Below are 18,733 nucleotides of genomic sequence, written 5' to 3'. Positions count from 1 at the left end.
CGTTCCCTTGTTACTGTGAGTATGTCTTTCCTTGAGCCTCCTGAACTTTGATTAGGTACCAGCTATCTTCCGATACCGAGATAGAAATATGTTATATTGTAACTCATGTGTAATTTTACGGAGCTCTCCACAATTTCCCCCTAGTCAGGGGTGTGTGCGCACATCCCGTAGCCGTGAGAGCAGGTATGTTCTCCGAGCGCAAACATTTCACGGCAGAAGCATACGGTGTGCGAGGGTGCACAACCGTGATGATATCAAGTGGCGTTATCTCTGACTGCACCCGCCTCGCTCGGTGCGAGTGCAGTAATCTACTCGGTTTTATCTAGCCGTTGAGAAGGGAGACCACTTATAGAGGATATATTATGGTGTAGAAAGTACAGTCGTGAAACCGCTCTTCCTCCCACTCGCAAAAGGATTCACCGTGCCTGAGATGCGTTGCCAGCATCGAAGGCGCCTATAGCAAATGCTACTGCGCAAAGAAGACGTCCTTCATGCTTCCCTGCGTCCACAGGCAGGGACCATACGGCATCCATGCGTATCGCGACTATCTCGTCCAACATCTTCTCACATTCAACGCACCCCATTAACAAACAAAGGAATAGCAGAGCACCGCGATCCAACATTCCTCGGCATCCGGCAGAAGGACAGTAGCTTGAGAGATATCACAGAGCATTGCCAATTGCACAGGGCCTAACCGACGCCACAAGTGTCGTCATCGCCGTCTTGCGCTCAGTCTGTTTGTGGGGGACTCAGAGCCGCACCTGGCATCGCAACCTCCTTCCGCTGCATTCGTGCCTCCTGCTGCGTCCGCAGCCGTTCCCGCTTGCGCCTCGCACGCCCGCGTGACCCAATCTTCGGCTCTGGACACAGCCAGATCCAGTGCATCTCGCCGCAGCGCTTGCAGGGCGTCCTCGGCAGTATGTTGCGCATGTCGGGGCACTTCATGGTCGAGTGCATTCTGCTATGGCACACCGCGCACTGCTTGTCGGCCCTCTGCTTCCTGCACGTCCGGCGGAACTCTAGTTCTTCGGCCGTCTGTGGAGACACCGGACGTTGGTGCTTCAGTCGGCCCTGTACAACGCCTCGGTCAAACAGTGGCTGGATCAGGCGCTCGACACGGTATGCAAGGCGGACGTCGCGCAAGGTGATGCCCGGCTTGATCTGCGGCGGGAATTTGTCTTGAAGCTCGAGTGACGGCACGGCAGAATGGGTATGTGTGCGGAATTGAATATCGTTGTTGGCGATGGCGAGCCGGCCATGATGCTGTCAAGTGTTAGACGATTGATAGAATGAATAGAGACAGACTTGCTTTTTCGGCTTTCTGCACCTTCTTGATGTTATGAACAAAGTCGATGGCCTCGAGACTATCATTGAACAAGATCTTCTTCACGAGCTCTGGGGCAACTGAGCCGGAGGGTAACTCTTTGGCGCGCAGCCAATCTGAGCTGCCAACAAACCAGCCCCGGGCATAAAGCGGCACGAGATAGGTTTGGATCTCGTCGTCACGGAGGTATGGGCAGGGATAGCTGGGTGCCTCTGGCAGCTGCGGAAGACTGGCCCATTCGTACACGACCGCTTCGCCAGCTGCGCCCTTCGAGGTGTAAGCAGTGCTCTGCGATGGTGTTCCCTGCACGGGCCCTGGTGAGATAGTATCGTCAGTTTCCGGAAGGAACATCCCGAGCTCACCTGTAGCGGGAGAAGAGAATTCCGTACCCTCCGAATCCTCGGGCGCATCAGCAAGAGACTCGGACTGAGCATTTTCTCGCACTACGGGCTCTTGGTCGTAGGTTCCCGTTGGATTCCGGTCAGCTTGAGGGGGCCTGGGATCCCGTTGGATTCCGTGCAAGTCATATGCGAACCGCAGGAAACTGACGCCGGATTTGGCGGGTGTGCTGGCAGCAGACGGCGATTTCTCCGTGGAAGGAAGCTCAGGTGTCCGAGTATCTTGTTGGGACGCACACCGACGGACGTAACTACGTGCGAAGGCCGTCCAGGGTCGGTGCGTATGGAGTCGTGTCGCGAGGCCAAGCTGAGGCGTTATTGCCGTGATAATGCGAGCATTCATCGAGGTGTGCCCGGAGGGCACAAAGAATTGAGAATGAGAAAGAATGAAAGTCGCTGGATGTCGTCGGAGAGGCAAGCAAGCACCGAACGGCGAGAGGCAAGCGAACGGCGCGGTGCACGTGCCCCTTTTCCAAGACGCGTTACCGACGTACCGTTACGCGAAGTTGCTTCCGCTGCTTTCGCTTTGTTCGCACTGACATGTTTTATCTGAGTGAGTATCTTCAGTCAAAGAAAAAACATGTTGTCATAAATTGCATTCCCTGTCACAGCTTAAACCAACCAAAACAACCGCTGAAAATCCACATCTCGCTGAGCAACTTCAACGAAGATATTGCTGCCAATTAGTTGATTTCACAGCGCGGCCTGTGTATCCAAGCTTTTGAAATCGTCCTTATTTTCTCGTCCAGCAACACTTGATATGGCGGGTTCCCGTTACGAATATGTTAAAACATTCGAACTTCCGGATCCGATTCTGCCAGGTACTTTTATGCTTTTGCGCATAGATGGGCATGCATTTCATAGGTCCGCCATCTCTTAAATCATTTCGCGAAGTCATAATCAGTTAGGATGCCAGATTGTCGGCAGATCATGATTTTGCTAAACCTAATGATGAACGTGCCCTACAACTCATGGATAACGCCGCTCAAGCTGTAATGCACGAATACAAAGACATTTGCCTGGCATTTGGGGAATCGGACGAGTTCAGGTCAGCATGTGTCATATTTCACCGATCGCTATAGCACTGACTGACCCAGTTTTCTCTTCCGCAAGTCAACTGCGCTGTACAATCGTCGCCAAGCAAAGATTCTCACTACGATCACCTCGCTATTCACATCATCCTACGTCCTGCACTGGCCACAGTTTTTCCCAGACACACCGCTAAAATATCCTCCATCTTTCGATGGGCGACTTGTTGTGTATCCGTCCGCAAAAGAAGTCCGAGATTATTTTGCATGGCGACAAGCAGATAGTAAGCAGGTTAAGTGCTGGACGTGACCGGTCCACCTAACACTCGATCAAAAGCACACATCAATAATCTATACAATACTATTTTCTGGGCTCTGGTTCAACAAGGCGGCGAGACTACGGCACAAGCTCATGCAACACTCCGGGTATGTCCTCCGTTTCTCATGCAAAATCTGGGCTTTTGAGACCACAGGCAGGGAACTGTATCCGGCACAAAGCATGAGATGCTCCACTCCCGCTTTGGCATGAACTATAACAGTATTCCAACGCGATATAGGAAAGGCAGCGTCCTCATACGAGAGCGGGTATGTGTCCCTCCTATCCTACAAGCGATCCAAATTTATCGCTGCTTGATATGGGTTGGTGTTCAGATCTCTGCCGAGAGCTCCATCTCTCAACCTTCAGAAGCCGAGGGTGATGCCGCTGCGCCGTCTTCGGGCGAGCAAACTGCGAGAACACTAGGCCAGAGAGCGGAGAAGAAGTCCGAAGCACGAAAGCGCCTGAGCGTGCTGCATTGCGATATCATTGGAGATGAATTCTGGCAGCAAAGACCCCATTTACTCGAGTAGATGAACCTGTGACTTGTTGGATGGTCGTGGAAAGGGAGGACAAAAGATGTAGCTATGTTATTTGCTATGTTATCCAACGGCCGCATGACAGACGATTGGAGCTCGTTCGACTTGCGTTCCTCCTGATGTATTTTCGATGATTGACCTCCCCTTACTGTCAAAAGGATATTATCTATGGGCCTCAGATGAAGTTATCGACTTGAGGGGAATCTCGAACGAATGAGCCTGACTGCGCGTGCTTTTCCAAAAGAGGTATCAGAGTGACTCGACGCCTCACGCCTCGCGCCCGTCACTCTTCACATCATTCTTGTCGAGCCGGCGCCGTCCGACACGCTTGAGCCTTGACTCTTACCACCACTATCTGCAAGCACAAGCACGACACAGACCACAACGAGCAACCATGAGCGATACAACTACAGTCACATCCTCGGCGTATCCTGCATTTGTCCGCCGCAGGATCGGGCGAGCGCCGTCGCCCCCTACTTGGGCCTGTTACGAGCAGATCCCGTACGATGATGACTACAGTGACAGTGGTTCCGAAGACAACTCTTGCTCTGAAGACGACGAGGACTATGGGCGGGTTCTCCATCGCAGCAGCGATCTCTCTGACGCCGACCATCCCGCTGCACATGAGAACGAGAGGGGTGCCCCGCCGGATACCGGCGACGCGGAGATCGGTGAAGGCGACGACGAGGCCGCCGCACAGAAGATCGCGGACCACAGGAAGGATGTCAAGGGAAAGCAGCGTGCCATTGAATCTGAGCATGAGAGCCCAAGGAGACAGCACCGGAGGAAACGTCGCCAGCCTGTCTTCGCACTCCGCCCTATCCTGACCATCCAACGGAGCCAGGGGTTCGTCTGGAATCAGGTGAGCCCGGCGTCCAGCTCCGTTCTCTGCACATCGTGTGCTAACATGACATGTGTAGGATCTCTTTGTGCCGCCGTACATCAAGGACCGATGTTCGTTTGTCATCTTGGTCTCCTGTTGCGCTTGCTAATCAAACTCCCTCGTCACGCATGTGAACTAATTGTGCGGCGTATAGATGTTGCCTCGACCTCTCCACCGAATGCATGCGGTTTCGTGTCCTCTTCGGTATCATCCACAAATTCCTCGATGGATTATGAGGTAGAAGTAGTGGAAATCCGGGTTCGAGAGGGGGAGCTTAGTGACATTATTCCCTAACTACTGTCCAGTGCCCTTTGCCAATTGCTATCACATTGTTTCTCATACTGTTCATGTTCAGTTCCCTACTGTATCTTACCCAGCACATATACCTACCACTTTGTATCCTGACTGCCATGCACGTTCATACCTACTGCTTACTCTACTATTTGCGGACACTTGTGATTAAAGTTTCGGCCTGGAAGCCGTCAAACTGTTGCCAATAGTGCATCTTCCACTTCTCGCATACGGGCTGCCTCTTTTTCCCGCTCCCGCTCCTTCTCCTTTACAGCCTCCGCTTCCCTCGTGACCTTATAAGATGGTGTCACATATGGCGCATAATCGAGATGTCTTTTCACATAAAAGCACATATACGCTGATGATTGGGACCCGAGACAGTCATGGAGGCTGGAGTGTGTCACCCTACACGATGCGTCATCAGTGGTGCACAAATGATGAGAAAAATCATGTTTGGTTCTCACTTGTCGTCGTCGAATCTGTACCACTGCTACAGGTGAGAGAATATGAATAACTCGTGGGACAAATCGGACCTACCTCATCCTGAGAACGCGTAAAGCACGTGTAGTGACCATTGTTGATCTGGCCTTCGTGGCATACCACGGAGAAGAGATCATATTCGTACATGGACCGAGGCCCAGGGAGGCTTCGCGAACAGCACGATGCGAACTTAGCAAGCTTTGTTTTGTGAAGACAAACAAGAAATTCACTCACGCGGACGACACGGGATTCGATGTTCCGCCACCTTTGCCTTCCTGATCTCTGGGGTCCAATGCTAGCGTGGTGTATGGTGCCATGTTTATGGTGGAGGGAAAGCGAACAGGAGCCTCGATTTTTTGGGCTGCGGACTTGTCGCCAACCTTGTGCTCGAACCGCTGATTTACATTGAATTAGAGATTTCAGATTCTGAAGCTCGAAAATTCTCACCTTGAATTGGAAGCTGAGCACCGGCGGAAGCTTTCGGATGCTCAATCGTTTGTTCGCTTCCTGGGGTAAAGAATTAGCACAGCAGCACAGCAAAACAAGAGATTGGCTACAATTAGCACGCACATGGGAAGACTTCCCACATTTAGAGCAACTATACTCATTCGGTCCCAACTTCTCTGGCTGAGTAAATCTGTCATGACGTTCAGAAGGCCAGTCAGAAGAGCATTCGATGATCGTGAAGACATGCCATACTTTCGGAGACATGAGGCTAGCGTTAACTCCTGACCAGAACGTCCGCTGCCCTTATCTTGAAGTTCAAGGCTGATATCCAGCATTGGGTCGGCTGCCGTGGTGACATTACCGCACCTCTCACATCTGACGTCGCTTTGAAGGAGGCCAGCAAATGTCGAATGGACAATGCAAATACACTGGAATTTGGTCGAACCTCTTGACGTGGTGTGAATGTGATTCAGGGCGGAGATGAAAAATTCATGTGCATCTTGCTGTGTGTACCCAGAAAGTTCCGATGAAGCACGCCATGTTGTTGCAAGGAAGCTTGTCGGCCCGTACGCTGTCGTGCTATCCGAAAAGATCTCGTAATCATTCAACATGCAGCACAAACCAAGGATATCAGGATGGTATATTTACCTCCACAAAGAGCTTATCCATTTCGCAACACGTACAGTCCTTGTTCTTACACAGCTGAGAATTGTGTTTGTCGCTGAGAAAATAGTCTCTCAGGAGCGGGTTCACGATAAAAGATTGAAGAATGGCATTCAGAAAACATGTTTGACCAAGATTCAAAAGACCCCTTCGACCTTTAATTCGGGACAATTTCGTGAGTCAGCATAAAGAGCCTATGATGATCGGTGAAAAAAAAAAACTCAGCAGACCTTGACATGGGAGTGCGTCGGAATCTTCAAGGAGAGCCGCCTCCTTGTTGTTGGGGACCCAGGGCCTGTAGGATTCGCGGGTCTTTTTCGCCGCTGAAGGTCATGTGAGGCCTGTCCGAACACCGGTCGCTGGAGGATGGAAACACTTACCTTGGAAAGCAGTCATCTTCTCCTCCGCCGCAATAGCAGCGACAGAATGCAACCGATTTACGGCACGATCGTACACGAAGTCATTGCACTCGTTGCAGAAGATAGTTCCTGTCTTGACATCCGCACCTGCTCTCAAAGAGGAGTTAGTCCGATGATCGACGACTATGCAGGGCCACATGTGCGTGGCACATGGAGATAGTACACGCGGACTCTGAGGGGCTCTGAACACTGGGAAGGATCAATAATACGAACAAAAATTGTGAGCAGACTCCTCTAGATGTCTTTTGACGTGTCCTCCCCGCCAACATCCCGAGTAGGAACAATTCAAACACACGAAGGGACGTGAGAGGGCTATCTCACAGGTCCCGCAGACTGGAACAGCGATCTGGAACCCAGTCAGTATCGATTGATTATCCGGAGAACTGGAGGAATGACTAGATCACCTTGCGTCGCTTAGCGGGCTTCATGGTGAGTTGCGAGCGCTGCACAGTCCATATAGCCATTCCTCTCAACTTGTGTGCCAGGACCTCGCTTTCCAGGAAATGAGGTGTGAGGTGGAGGCAAGTACCTCGGTTATCATCTGCTGTAGGCTCATGCATAGTCACTTCTCAGGATGAAAGGGCAGTGTTGATATAAAAGGGTTTTCAGATAGTTCGCCGTCTGGAACTTGGGGGCTCATCTGGTAAGGAGTCGCCCGAGAGTCGCCTAGCCCGGGGCAAGATCTCATCGACGCGAAACGCGTAGATCACGTGTTGTTCGAGGTTGACCTCGTCTCGAATAAGAAAGTCCTGTTTTCAGTGTCGACAAATCTTCACGCTGTCCTTTGCTTACTCACCTGTAGCTAGTGGACATGCTGATAGATTTTTTCTGGGCATGGGTTCACCGCAGTAGTCCCAAAAATGATCAAAGCATCCGAGCTCCACCGTCAGCAGTGCCTGCCGGAGGTGACGAGACATGTATTTTCTGTCGAGTAACCTCACACGACGGCTTTCGTGTAGTATGGGAGGTAAGGTTCTATTTCCCCGTGCGGGCTTTGCTGAATTTCCCAGAATGAAATATATATTGCATTTCGCGACCGTAATCCGTCGGCTGCGCAACACATATTGGTGATTCCACGGCGTCACGTCGGTACGATAGGCCATAATTATACTCACCTTTAATGTGCGGCATGCTAATCGTCGATTATGACTACAGGTAGTGTGAAAACGCTGAAAACAGCTGACGCTGCAATGAGTATTTAGCAAGAATTTCAGTAGATGAAACTCATCTCACCCGGGTCAGTTAGGGAGATGGGCGAAATAGGCAAGCAGATTCTAGACAATTTAGGTGTCCCTACTACACATCGCCGGTAGGTGCTGAACAAATCTACACAGCTTGATGGATTAGTTTCACTTTGCTGAAACCGCCCATACAGCCTTGGCTTCCATATTCCACCCTTTAATTCAGTAGAACATCTACACATGCATGTGCAGGGAATGCCATATCATTCTCCCTTTCGTGCCTTCAAGTATCGTGTTGCACCAGGTGTCAATGGTCATGTGAAGGGATTCAGCTGGTTTCTGACCGCTGATCAATCTATCCGCATTCTTGAAGATGGAGCTTGCATTAGCGTGTTTTCAAGTTAAGGGATGTTTTACTGATAATTTCTCTGTGATTATCAACTGAAAATACATTCCTCTAGATGTACCATCTTACACAAGTATACATAAGTTCCCTGTAAGCTATATAACGACACCTTTACCTTATATAATAGACGGCTCGTGTTTCCGACTCTCCATTATAGTATTTAAATCGGTGATTCCCATTTTCAATAGTGGGATTGGATAGCAGTTGTACAGCGAATTTGTCTATTGCTGGCAGTGACAGACCAAACATGTGATTTGACCATCTTATTGGGTTGATATCAACTCATTGCATACAGGAACGATATTTTCACGATATCATTTGAGCCGTTCGGGCCGTCGCTGCTTGTGTCCCAGTGCTTACCTGATTTTAGCTGATTTACGACATTGTCTGGAGAAAAAAGTAGAAATTGCCGGTGTCAAGGGGTAGGAATACATTGCTTCTATGCCCAGCTATGAATAGCTTGCGCTAACTTCACGAAATATCCTGTTATTAGATACAGATAGCAGAGATCTCCACGAACGATGAACCTTCGACATCCGTTAGGATTCTCCGCTTAGGCATTCTCGGCTCTGCAGGCCACGACTTCTGCAAATTTAACGACATCCGACGATTCAGCAGGACAAGGCACAAGTGTACGAGAATTGCAGGCGACGAGTGAACAGCTTACAATCCATGTGTACCTCAAAATCGTTTTGTGCTTCAATATTTGATCAATCATATCTTTTCACCGCAGATGATGCGGTGGCGCATTGGGCTCTGGTTCCTCCGTACGTGTCATCTGTACAACTTGAAGTGTGCTCGGGCCGCTGCAAGCATCTCCGAGCTGCAGCTTCGAAGAAGGGTTAGTCGCATCGTGAGTCGGTATCTATTCTACGTTTTTTATCTTCAGGGGTTTGAGAACTAGACTCCAAGGATATCATATTTCTTGCAATAGAAGAACGTGCTGGAATTATTTTCTTTGAAGCTATCTAGATAGCGTGAGGCTCGGTCCGATACACTAAGGTTGTTCCGAATCCCGTAAGTGGGCTGTCACTCCTCGCACATTACGAATATTTCCCCAATCCCTGTGATCTGCGCAAGAATACATAATGGACTTACATGTGCTCCAACGGAGCTGCAGTCTAAGTTTTCGGACCTTTCAGGAACAGTGAGGTCGTGCTTCTTTGCCTCATTCCCGGTTTTCCCTGCTCAGTGTGATTTTTCTGACCAGCAAAACGCGCAGTGAGAATTTCCGCCAGTCCAATAGTGCAATTATGCTGTTACGGTGAGTCTCTTTGTGTCTTCTCTCGAGAAGATGAGCTACCGCTAGTGCGTGATTCTTAAACAGGAATCATGATAGCTTCTCCACAACTTCCGCTTAGGCCCGACTGTGTGCTATCTATACACTCAATGCGATCTCCTACGATGCGGCTCACATCGCCGTTAATTTCTGTGAGATTTTTCAACCGGCATTCTTGAGGCGGCCGTTGGGCACCACCAATGAAATTCTGTCTGATTGGATCTCAAGACATGGCTTCGTAAAGGCTACGAGAACCACTAATGGACGAGAATCGATCCGAGAAATCGTGGCGTGAGTACGGAACCTCAGTCGAATCGCTGAGTACAGGCCATTTTCCAATCGGAGCGGATCACTCGTGGGGTTTCCTCAAGCCAATCTACGACATGCCGTGGAGGCTCGTAGTGTACCAAAAATACTCGCAACATCTGGGAATATTGGAAGGCATGTTACGGTCAGGCTCGCGGGCTACGCGTGTGTTGTTCATGGTCCTCTAGTAAGTGGTCATGTTATTCGTTCGCACAGTGGACCGGTACTGCATATGTCAGCTTCTTGTATTTCACTTACGGTCAGAGACACCCGTCAGGAATACGGGATTCGTCAACTATAAAACCGAGAGGGAGAAATGCTGACCTCCAGGCTACTCACTAGACATGAATCGATTCCTCGTCTTCGTCCTCTTAGCCCCTCTTCTCCCTCTCCTGGCGTCTGCGGCCCCAACCGGCAGCATAGCTGGATCTGGTACGCCAGTCATCTCTGCGATACCGGCGAGCGAGACTGTTGCCCTTGCGAGTGACGACCCAAACGCTGTGCTGTGGAATGTCACCATCGACACCGACACCGATCCGCAGCCGATTCGAGGAGCTCTTGGGGCATCTATCATGGCCCAGCAGAATATCCCTCTTCAACAACTCAACCCAGATCTTCTTGCGCCGCCTACAACGGATGCAGGTGATATGTAAGTTAAATTTGGATGTCCTACTGCTACACAATGCTAAGAAGTTGAACAGTCCTAATTTGAAATGGCCCTTCTCCATGAGCTCGAATCGACTTCAAACTGGAGGATGGGCTCGCCAAACCAATAGTACAGTGGTTTCCTCGAATAAATTAGTCGATCCACCGCTAACGACGACCAATCCCAGTAAATCAACTGTCCATTGCAACCTGTAAGTTTTCCACGGCCAATGCTTGCACACACGGCTGATGGTGTCGTTAGCCATGGCTGGTGTCGATATGCGCCTGGAAGCCGGCGCAATTCGGTGTGTTATGTCCGATTCACGCAGGTCCAATCGCTTAGTATTCCTCTAGTGAACTCCACTGGCACAAGACCGCGGAGGTGAGTAGGCAATATATCGGAGCGCCTGTGCTACACTAATTTTTTACACCAGTGGGCCTATGTTTTAAGTGTACGGACACGTGTATGGACAACCCCCTCCCTACTCACATCGACGTTTACAGGGATATATGCAAGTATCGGCGGTAGACAGTAACGGTAGAAATTTCCTGGGAACAATTGTAGGACAGATCCTCTCGATCCACTCAATGGCTACGTTTAAGTCCTTCAATTGTTAGGGCCCCGGCGATCTATGGTATTTCCCGGCGGGTATCCCACATAGTCTTCAGGCCACCAACCAAACGGAAGATGGGGCCGAGTTCCTCCTGGTATGTCTTTCAGCTTCAAAACCCGACAAGTTCTAACGTCAGATAGATCTTCGATGACGGAGATTTCAGCGAAGATTCCACGTTCTTGGTAAGCGGTCAACTACGAGCCAGAGCACATTAGCTGATCACATGATAGTTGACGGACTGGCTAGCCCATACTCCCAAAGATGTCTTGGCCAAAAACTTTGGAACTACCATAGAAGCATTCAATAACATTCCTGCTCAGCAACTGTACATATTCCCCGGAAGTACGAGTTCACTTCCCATTGCATGAACGTTGCTTAAGTTGTTGTTACATTAGATTCACCCTCTCCTGATGCTGTTGCACCAGAAGATCCTCAGGGACAAGTTCCAAGCCCTTATACCTACAAATTCTCGGAAGTTACCCCCACGCAATTAGCGGGAGGCTCCGTCAAGATTGCCGACTCGACTGTATTCCCTGTGTCGACGTCGATCTCTGTCGCCGATGTCACTGTGGAGCCAGGAGGAATGAGGTGAGTATTTTGTGAATGTTCCAAGAAAAGGTAACAAACTGAAAATTTGCAGGGAGCTGCACGTAAGTTCTTCCAAAACTAAATCTACACTTCCAGTGTATTGATTATGACCAAAGTGGCACCCAACTCAGGACGAATGGACTTATTACTTGTGAGTCTCCACGAAATTATCTCATCACGCACCCTTACCCGCGATGATAGGGGTGGGGCCGCTCGGGTTACAGTCTTTGCCTCGTCAAGTACTGCACGGACATACAACTATGAGGTTTGTACAAGTGTAATCCGTCAATCTGTTGACTCAATCGCGATTAGGCCGGCGACATCGGTTTCGTTCCCGCTACATACGGTGCGTACGACTGAAGCACCACATATGAATATCATTCTTATCTACGTTTTTAGGACACTATGTTGAGAACATTGGCAACGACACCCTGCATTTCCTCGAGATCTTCAACACTGGTACGTGTGTGTTCTCTGGTTCAATTGAAGAACAAGGTCATTCACTAGAATGACTATAGCTGTCTATGCGGATGTCAGTCTAAACCAGGTGAGTACTGTCTTATTTTTCATCCGCCTGTGTATCAAATGCATAACTTCCGCATCAGTGGCTGGCATTGACACCACCTGCCATGGTGGAGGCGCATCTTGGCCTGTCTCAAAACACCATGGATCTCCTCACAAAAACAAAGGCGGTTGTAGTTGGACCGAATGGGCCTTGAGGGAGATAGTGATTCGCGATGAGGCTCTTCCTAGGACTATTTCAACGCCTTATTATCGTAGAAGAAATATTGAGTTCACGAAATTTATTGAAAGCATTTAAGCCCCTTATGCTCATATAGTGTGCCCGTTGTGCTTGGACAGCGAGGGTGGGATATACATACTAATACTTCGCAGGACTCGTGTATATTTTCAAGGACTAGACATTCAAATTATGGAGATGATACATCAGGGAAGAATTGCGACGCGTGCTCTGCTAATCGTTTCGGCCTGACAAAAGTTGTCACGACTGTCGGGACGGCCTAACACTGGGCAGGGACTTGTACCACCTGATCTATCCGGTGTACGAAATTATCTCTCTCTCTTCTCCCCTGACCTAGAACCATTGACAATGACAAGGCTAGTGTAAGATCTCATTTGCCGACGGGAATTGTTGTGAACCTTCGAGTCAATCTGAGGCTTCTTAGCTGCGTGATATGTCCGTCGTGGGTAAGGATCGTCGTTCTACCTTCGGAGCCAACAGCAAGTGATTTCGGTTTGGAATCAATTGACAGGGACATTTATTACTGGCGGGGCTTGTCCACTCGTCTCGATGTCGGATCGAGTGGAACGGTCTCCGGGCAGATGGGATTCTCAAGATGATAGATCTGCCCTTGGGCAACTCGTACATCCGTCACAACTTATCCTTACGTTCGAGACCGTCAAAGCCATGGCCAGATCGAACATAGTGGCTTTCATATCTACAGCTTGAAGATAATCAGTGCTCATGAACATGATGGCCTAACCTCAAAATAATGACATACCCGAAGTCTCCATTCGATGATTAGACTTAAGCATAGAAATTTGGCAGTCTTGCGACAATTGGAATAATCAACACAAATTCATCAGCATCATTTCAATTCGTATCCTAAGTCCAGCCGGGGGCGTTGGGTATACATACACTACGGCACGAGGAAGACTAATAGCGCACATACATGACGGGCAAGACCTTGACCATGAGAGCTACAAGATACACGAGTGGGAGAAAATCGGAGATTAGCGTACAGAACCTAGGCGGAGAACGCATAAAGCATCAGACGAAATAGATGTAATACAGTCACCGTGTCAAAAGAAGCGGTCGGAAACTCGGAACCCATAAGCCCGGACTTTCCCTAGCCTCAGGTCATGGATGAGTGACCTCCGTAACGCGTTTGTAAAAACATCGTGACCAATCCAATGAGTCATGAGCCGTGATGCTTGGAACAGCTCATCAAGCTTGCTACGTGCCACAATGTAAGGAGGAAATGAGAATCTAAATGGTGCAAGTAAGCCATTCGTACCTGCGTCAGAGGTTCGAGAACTGGATATTTACCAACCTAATTCTCACCACCTACATCTGATGTCAAACACAGGTTAGACAAGACTTAAATTCCATGTATGCGAGCCCCACCATGATCCCCGAGTTTGGTACCGGCGGTCTGCGCACGATCCTGCAAGTTGTTCACAGGGTCTTCATTGTCGCGTGAAGAGCTAGCGCTGTGAACACTTGTCTCCTCAATCTTATTGGAAATGTGGGATTTGGCAGTAGTAATAGAAGCAACAGGATCGAATAGGTTCCACACTTTTGGTGGGCGTATTTTTATCGGACTACTAATGTGATCCGCCCTTTCCCGAAGGCTTTGGGACAATTCTTGAATGTCCCTGTTTAGTTCGAGACTATGTCCAAACCTATATCAAAGAAATGCAACTCTAGCACTGAATCTTAATCAACAATGGTTATGCTCACCTGTATATTTCTTCACTATTGAGTTGGATAAAGAATCTACCAGTAAGGTGTTGATCTGTGATCCAATCCTCCAACTCTGTCGTGGAGCGGAGCGAGAGCCGTTTCATATAACTTTTCACGTGTTCTTCAGTCCAGTCTGATGGATCCTGTCGGAAAGCATTCAAGCAAGAAAAGCGATAGCGTGAGTGTAGAAACTCACACGTGGACGGTCGGAAACAAGGCAAAGCATCTGGGTCTGCTTCGAACTTTCCGACAATGTCCGTCGATAGCCCAAGTACGCCGTTGAGGGCGTGAGAGACATATCGAATAACGATCTGCCTGGAAGGACACTACTTCTAGAACGAGTCTTTTCGGAAAGACCAGGGGACGATGTGTGAATTCGTTCAAGATACATGATGCTTGGTGTTCGGTTAGCTGTTGCACTCATTACTTTTACAGACCATTCTAGTCAATTCGCATACAGACCTGGAGGCCACGACCACGCTTCTTGTATACGTCTGAGGCTTTGAGAACACTTGACAATTCTGGGGACTTCCACGTATTGTGTCTCGCGTACAATTGAGGAATCAAGCTGGACCTGTGGATGTTGTGCGGATGTGACCGGGAGAAAGATAGCAAGGTCTCCTGTGCAGCTGTGGGTCCTTGCGCCACATCCTTTTATCTCGGCGCCTGGGACGCAAGGCTTTCCCAATAAGCTCAAGGTAGGCGATACAACACCCCATTCTGGGTCAACCATGCAGAAGATGACTAACGCAGCTATACAGTCACCGTTCAACAAATTAGAATCACCTACTGCGGATGCTGATTCGACTGAGACAACAAATCGCACGCATTATGACAGTACAAACAGGCTATCCCTCGTCCGAAAAAACTATGTCTTATGTCTGCGAAAGCAACGACTAGAGCCTTCGACCGCATAACTGCGAACGAAAGCACTAGGCTAACGCAGGAATAAGACAGGGCACAATCGCAACAAGTCTACACGTCGGAATACATGGAGAACAATTACGAATGCACGCAAAGTGAAGAGTCCTGCGCCAGACATGAACAAGAGCAGCCATAGAATTGCACTAGAATCGTTTGCAAAGGAGAGCTCGAGGAGGTACGAGTCCAGAATCTCAAACGTCAGCAGAACGAATGAGCGCTCAATATATTTCGGTCGGAGTTTTGATTTACGCTGGCTGCCGTGGCACCCATCAGGTAGTAGATTCGTTTACATCCTGTTACTATAAAGATCTAGCTTTGAAGCTTGAAGAATGGCCCTAGCGAGTGGAACTTGAAGAGATGGCCCTTCAGTGTATCTCGAGAAAAATCGCGATTTTACGTGTTACTGCAGTTCTCGGTAAGTGGGATAGCACTCGAGTTCAGTGAAACGCCGCCTCATACAGGCTACAGCGGCCGCGTTTTAATCAAGGTAGTGAAGTCTATCCTGTCCAATCGATGCACAGCGACACGAAACTTGTCGACGCGTGGTCCTTCTATTATCTGTGAAATGAAAACCCAATGCGAACGTATTAACAAAATCAAGACAATCGCGCCCGCTTCATTTGAGTATGGTCAAATACTCAATTACGGGAAACCTGGCAGCATCACCCGAGGTGATGACCGTTGGGTCAGCCTCTTTTCAAGAGCAGCACTGAATCGGCGGACGTTCACGCAGCGTTTTGTGGACGTGCGCTCAGCAAGTCAGCATGCCCGCCTTCAAGTTTTTCAACATTTTCGTCGCTGCGCTGCATTCACTCCGTGCTTTGTGGTCCATCTTCTCTTTTCATAAGTGCACCTCCCCTGTGGAACTTGATCTCGAGGCTACCATAGTCTCCTGTGCTCCGGCCACGCTTTTCATGTCGTCACTTAGAGACAAGTCTGTGCTGGATCGCAGTCAAGCAGCGTACACGTCTACTCCACACATCTATGGTGAGTTTGTGCACATTTCGGAATGTTTTAAACGTTCATACTAACACAAGTTTGCATGCGACCCATCAAGATGACGGTCTAAACCAAGGCCATTCACCCGTTGAAAACACCGCAATTACATGGCGAGTTGTCTATATAAATTTCTCTTCCAGATGGACTCTAACTCAGCAGCTGGCAACGTCATCAATGATGCCACCGCACCTTTGATATTATTTCCCATTTTTGTTGACAGTCCACCAGCTCAGTTGATACCCAATCTTGGATCCTCTTCGCAACGATGCCCATCTCTTTGCTCATCGGTTGCATCTGTCGCATCCTTGTCGCCGCCACAAACACCTGCATTGTCACCCACTGCGAAGAGCCTTCCTAAAATTGCTGTCTCAGAGGAGGTACTAGCTGGTACTGGTTCCGCCGCCATACAAGAGATCGTGGACCCTCGGCTCCTATCACCGATCTCCTTTCGTCTTTCTCGTGGTCTGCGATCAGTTAGTGTCATTCAATCGCCAGAGCACCCTGAGCTGTTCGCTGATTATGAAAGCGGAGTCGATCCTTTCGGCGTTAGTGCGGATTCTTACTTTGTCGACAAGATCCCACATATGAAGATCATGAAAGGAGTCGATCGTTCACACCTCTACGACTTCAGCGTCTACACCAGCGGTACCACGACCCCTGGGCACGGTGACGAGACCGTGGACTGGTACCGTATTTCCTCTATGGGAGGTAAAGACTTCTACAACCTCGCGCTCATCTTTCTTCCTCACGCATCCTCCGCTAAAGCCCCGACTAGAGAATATGCCTCTGAAACAATGTTTTGTGACGCATCGTGCGACGGTCCTGAGACTCATTTATCGCCATCGCTCAAACAAGGCGTGCCGCGTGATGTGCAGAAAGGTAAATCGTTCATTCGGAGCCACAGTCGCCAGCATCCAACACATGCTTTTGAAGCTGTCAAATATCCCCTTATACAATCTTCTTCATCGCCACGCGCAACATCTCCGATTCTCTCAACCAGGACGCCTGAGATTCAGGAGAAACGGCAATCACGACAGCTTGAAGATATCATCTCGCTCCTGGACGCAACCGGAATCATCACTTCTGAGCCGCCTCCGGATCCGCATGACGCCTCAGGGTCCCTGAAGAAGCAAATTTCCGCGAAGGGTCGAGAATCGATTATGGGCCGACGGGAGTCATCGTGTCAAAGTGCGGAAGGTGATGGTTTCTTCAAGATACCGGAGGCAGATGTCTTTCGGCACGGAGATGAAGAACCACAGCTCAAATATGCTATCTAGGCTCTTCGCAATGACTTACCTGTACCGTGTCAATTCCTGTGTCGCCGCCGACCCAACTCCAAGCGCTCATCGCCAATCTATATCTTCCCAAATCACCAGTCACCTCGTCGATCTGTTAGAAGCTGCCAGTATATTTTTACTCTATGATTGTGCCTCTCCTATCTCTCTCTGCTGCGACTGGCGATGCCCGCTCGGCATCCTATCCAAGCCTGTGAATAAGACTAGTCTATCTGTCCTCGGTCATATCCTACGACCAATATTCACTATCTGACTTCTGTCTGATTTGCTCCGTGTCTCACTCTTACACACTTGCTTCTATCGGTAGCCTCTGGTGATTGATACCCATGCTGCTCAGAACACTATGCCTGGTCTATTCATGTGGTATTGCTACTTCCTTTGCTTCTTTTTGGCGCCAATGGCAAAACCTGTCCCTTGTATTGCACGCTCTCTACGATCACAGTTATATTCCTCTGCGCTACATTCAAGCTTTCTATGGTAGAGATGTATTTGTGCTAGCATTGTCTTTAGCCTGTCAATCGGTCTTAATGAAATTAGTAATTAATTGTTTGAATTCATTGGGTCTGCATCGTGCAAGGCGCGTCAGTGGAATATAAAAAGATACAAACGGCGGAAGTTACTTCTCAGCGTGAACTGTAGGTAGACGTCGTGAGAATTTCATTTTCGTGAGCAAGGAAATTACATACCCCAGTGTCCAGTGTCCAGCTGTTCTAAGGTCATTTGGGGGAAGAACTCCCGCGCAATGGGTACATTATGTTTGTTGATGTATCTGGTTGCAGTGTGATCAGAGTCGGAAAGAAGGTAGGCGCCAGATACGACCTACTTGCTCTTCATGCCCTTGATGAATAGAGTAGGACCATTCCAGATCCGTTCCCCTGGCTCGTACGGGAATAGGCCCATCTCCGATATGTTCCTCCCAATGATATCGAGTGGGATCTGAAACTGGAGGGGTTCATGGGCAGAGTGCGATGCCTTGAGATTTGTAAGGAGAAACGCGCGCGTCATTGAGTCCTACTCATCTACGATTATCAAAACCATACATGGGGCGGTAGATGCTAGACGGAGGGTTAGACGCACAGGCTCATACGGGGTCAGCAGCGCTTGCGCTTCTTTCCTGGTGGTGACTTTGCTATCTTCAATCTTCTTGAGGGCATCTACATAATTGACAAATTCTGAAGACAGTGCGCCTCTCGCGGGAGAAATGTCTGCAATAATTAAGTTCG

The 18,733-nt window shown here is 49.2% G+C and overlaps 8 protein-coding genes across 8 annotated transcripts; 4 read left to right on the top strand and 4 right to left on the bottom strand.

Annotated features, from left to right (window-relative positions):
* Positions 1 to 729: 729 nt before the first annotated feature.
* On the bottom strand, positions 730 to 2,065 carry FIBRA_06403 (uncharacterized protein; the record flags this gene model as incomplete). The annotated part of the gene is made up of 2 exons (XM_012328129.1): positions 730 to 1,263; positions 1,328 to 2,065. The coding sequence occupies 2 exons, from the start codon at positions 2,063 to 2,065 to the stop codon at positions 730 to 732; spliced, it is 1,272 nt and encodes a 423-aa protein (XP_012183519.1).
* A 628-nt stretch (positions 2,066 to 2,693) lies between these two features.
* Positions 2,694 to 3,599, top strand: FIBRA_06402 (uncharacterized protein; the record flags this gene model as incomplete). Its single annotated transcript, XM_012328128.1, has 5 exons — positions 2,694 to 2,770; positions 2,820 to 3,034; positions 3,088 to 3,176; positions 3,228 to 3,335; positions 3,402 to 3,599. 5 exons carry the CDS (start codon positions 2,694 to 2,696, stop codon positions 3,597 to 3,599), a joined length of 687 nt encoding a protein of 228 aa, XP_012183518.1.
* A 400-nt stretch (positions 3,600 to 3,999) lies between these two features.
* FIBRA_06401 (uncharacterized protein) lies at positions 4,000 to 4,782 on the top strand (the record flags this gene model as incomplete). The annotated part of the gene is made up of 3 exons (XM_012328127.1): positions 4,000 to 4,467; positions 4,526 to 4,559; positions 4,643 to 4,782. 3 exons carry the CDS (start codon positions 4,000 to 4,002, stop codon positions 4,780 to 4,782), a joined length of 642 nt encoding a protein of 213 aa, XP_012183517.1.
* A 188-nt stretch (positions 4,783 to 4,970) lies between these two features.
* Positions 4,971 to 5,970, bottom strand: FIBRA_06400 (uncharacterized protein; the record flags this gene model as incomplete). Its single annotated transcript, XM_012328126.1, has 7 exons — positions 4,971 to 5,184; positions 5,244 to 5,269; positions 5,317 to 5,425; positions 5,494 to 5,654; positions 5,707 to 5,766; positions 5,830 to 5,886; positions 5,959 to 5,970. 7 exons carry the CDS (start codon positions 5,968 to 5,970, stop codon positions 4,971 to 4,973), a joined length of 639 nt encoding a protein of 212 aa, XP_012183516.1.
* A 4,334-nt stretch (positions 5,971 to 10,304) lies between these two features.
* FIBRA_06399 (uncharacterized protein) lies at positions 10,305 to 12,526 on the top strand (the record flags this gene model as incomplete). Its single annotated transcript, XM_012328125.1, has 18 exons — positions 10,305 to 10,609; positions 10,662 to 10,735; positions 10,794 to 10,817; positions 10,868 to 10,910; positions 10,960 to 10,987; positions 11,040 to 11,057; positions 11,110 to 11,166; positions 11,224 to 11,313; positions 11,360 to 11,401; positions 11,450 to 11,561; positions 11,615 to 11,807; positions 11,860 to 11,869; positions 11,924 to 11,958; positions 12,009 to 12,072; positions 12,120 to 12,153; positions 12,207 to 12,266; positions 12,326 to 12,354; positions 12,413 to 12,526. 18 exons carry the CDS (start codon positions 10,305 to 10,307, stop codon positions 12,524 to 12,526), a joined length of 1,332 nt encoding a protein of 443 aa, XP_012183515.1.
* A 1,401-nt stretch (positions 12,527 to 13,927) lies between these two features.
* Positions 13,928 to 14,590, bottom strand: FIBRA_06398 (uncharacterized protein; the record flags this gene model as incomplete). The annotated part of the gene is made up of 3 exons (XM_012328124.1): positions 13,928 to 14,231; positions 14,290 to 14,435; positions 14,489 to 14,590. 3 exons carry the CDS (start codon positions 14,588 to 14,590, stop codon positions 13,928 to 13,930), a joined length of 552 nt encoding a protein of 183 aa, XP_012183514.1.
* A 1,765-nt stretch (positions 14,591 to 16,355) lies between these two features.
* On the top strand, positions 16,356 to 17,492 carry FIBRA_06397 (uncharacterized protein; the record flags this gene model as incomplete). The annotated part of the gene is made up of 1 exon (XM_012328123.1): positions 16,356 to 17,492. The coding sequence occupies one exon, from the start codon at positions 16,356 to 16,358 to the stop codon at positions 17,490 to 17,492; it is 1,137 nt and encodes a 378-aa protein (XP_012183513.1).
* Positions 17,493 to 18,126: 634 nt separating this feature from the next.
* On the bottom strand, positions 18,127 to 18,515 carry FIBRA_06396 (uncharacterized protein; the record flags this gene model as incomplete). The annotated part of the gene is made up of 3 exons (XM_012328122.1): positions 18,127 to 18,143; positions 18,197 to 18,279; positions 18,334 to 18,515. 3 exons carry the CDS (start codon positions 18,513 to 18,515, stop codon positions 18,127 to 18,129), a joined length of 282 nt encoding a protein of 93 aa, XP_012183512.1.
* Positions 18,516 to 18,733: the final 218 nt, after the last annotated feature.

This window comes from Fibroporia radiculosa (assembly GCF_000313525.1).
Source record: "Fibroporia radiculosa TFFH 294 genomic supercontigs, scaffold6826, whole genome shotgun sequence".
Taxonomy (NCBI): domain Eukaryota; kingdom Fungi; phylum Basidiomycota; class Agaricomycetes; order Polyporales; family Fibroporiaceae; genus Fibroporia; species Fibroporia radiculosa.
The sequence above is the reverse complement of the archived record's forward strand: the minus strand, read 5'-3'. Positions and strand labels throughout refer to the sequence as shown.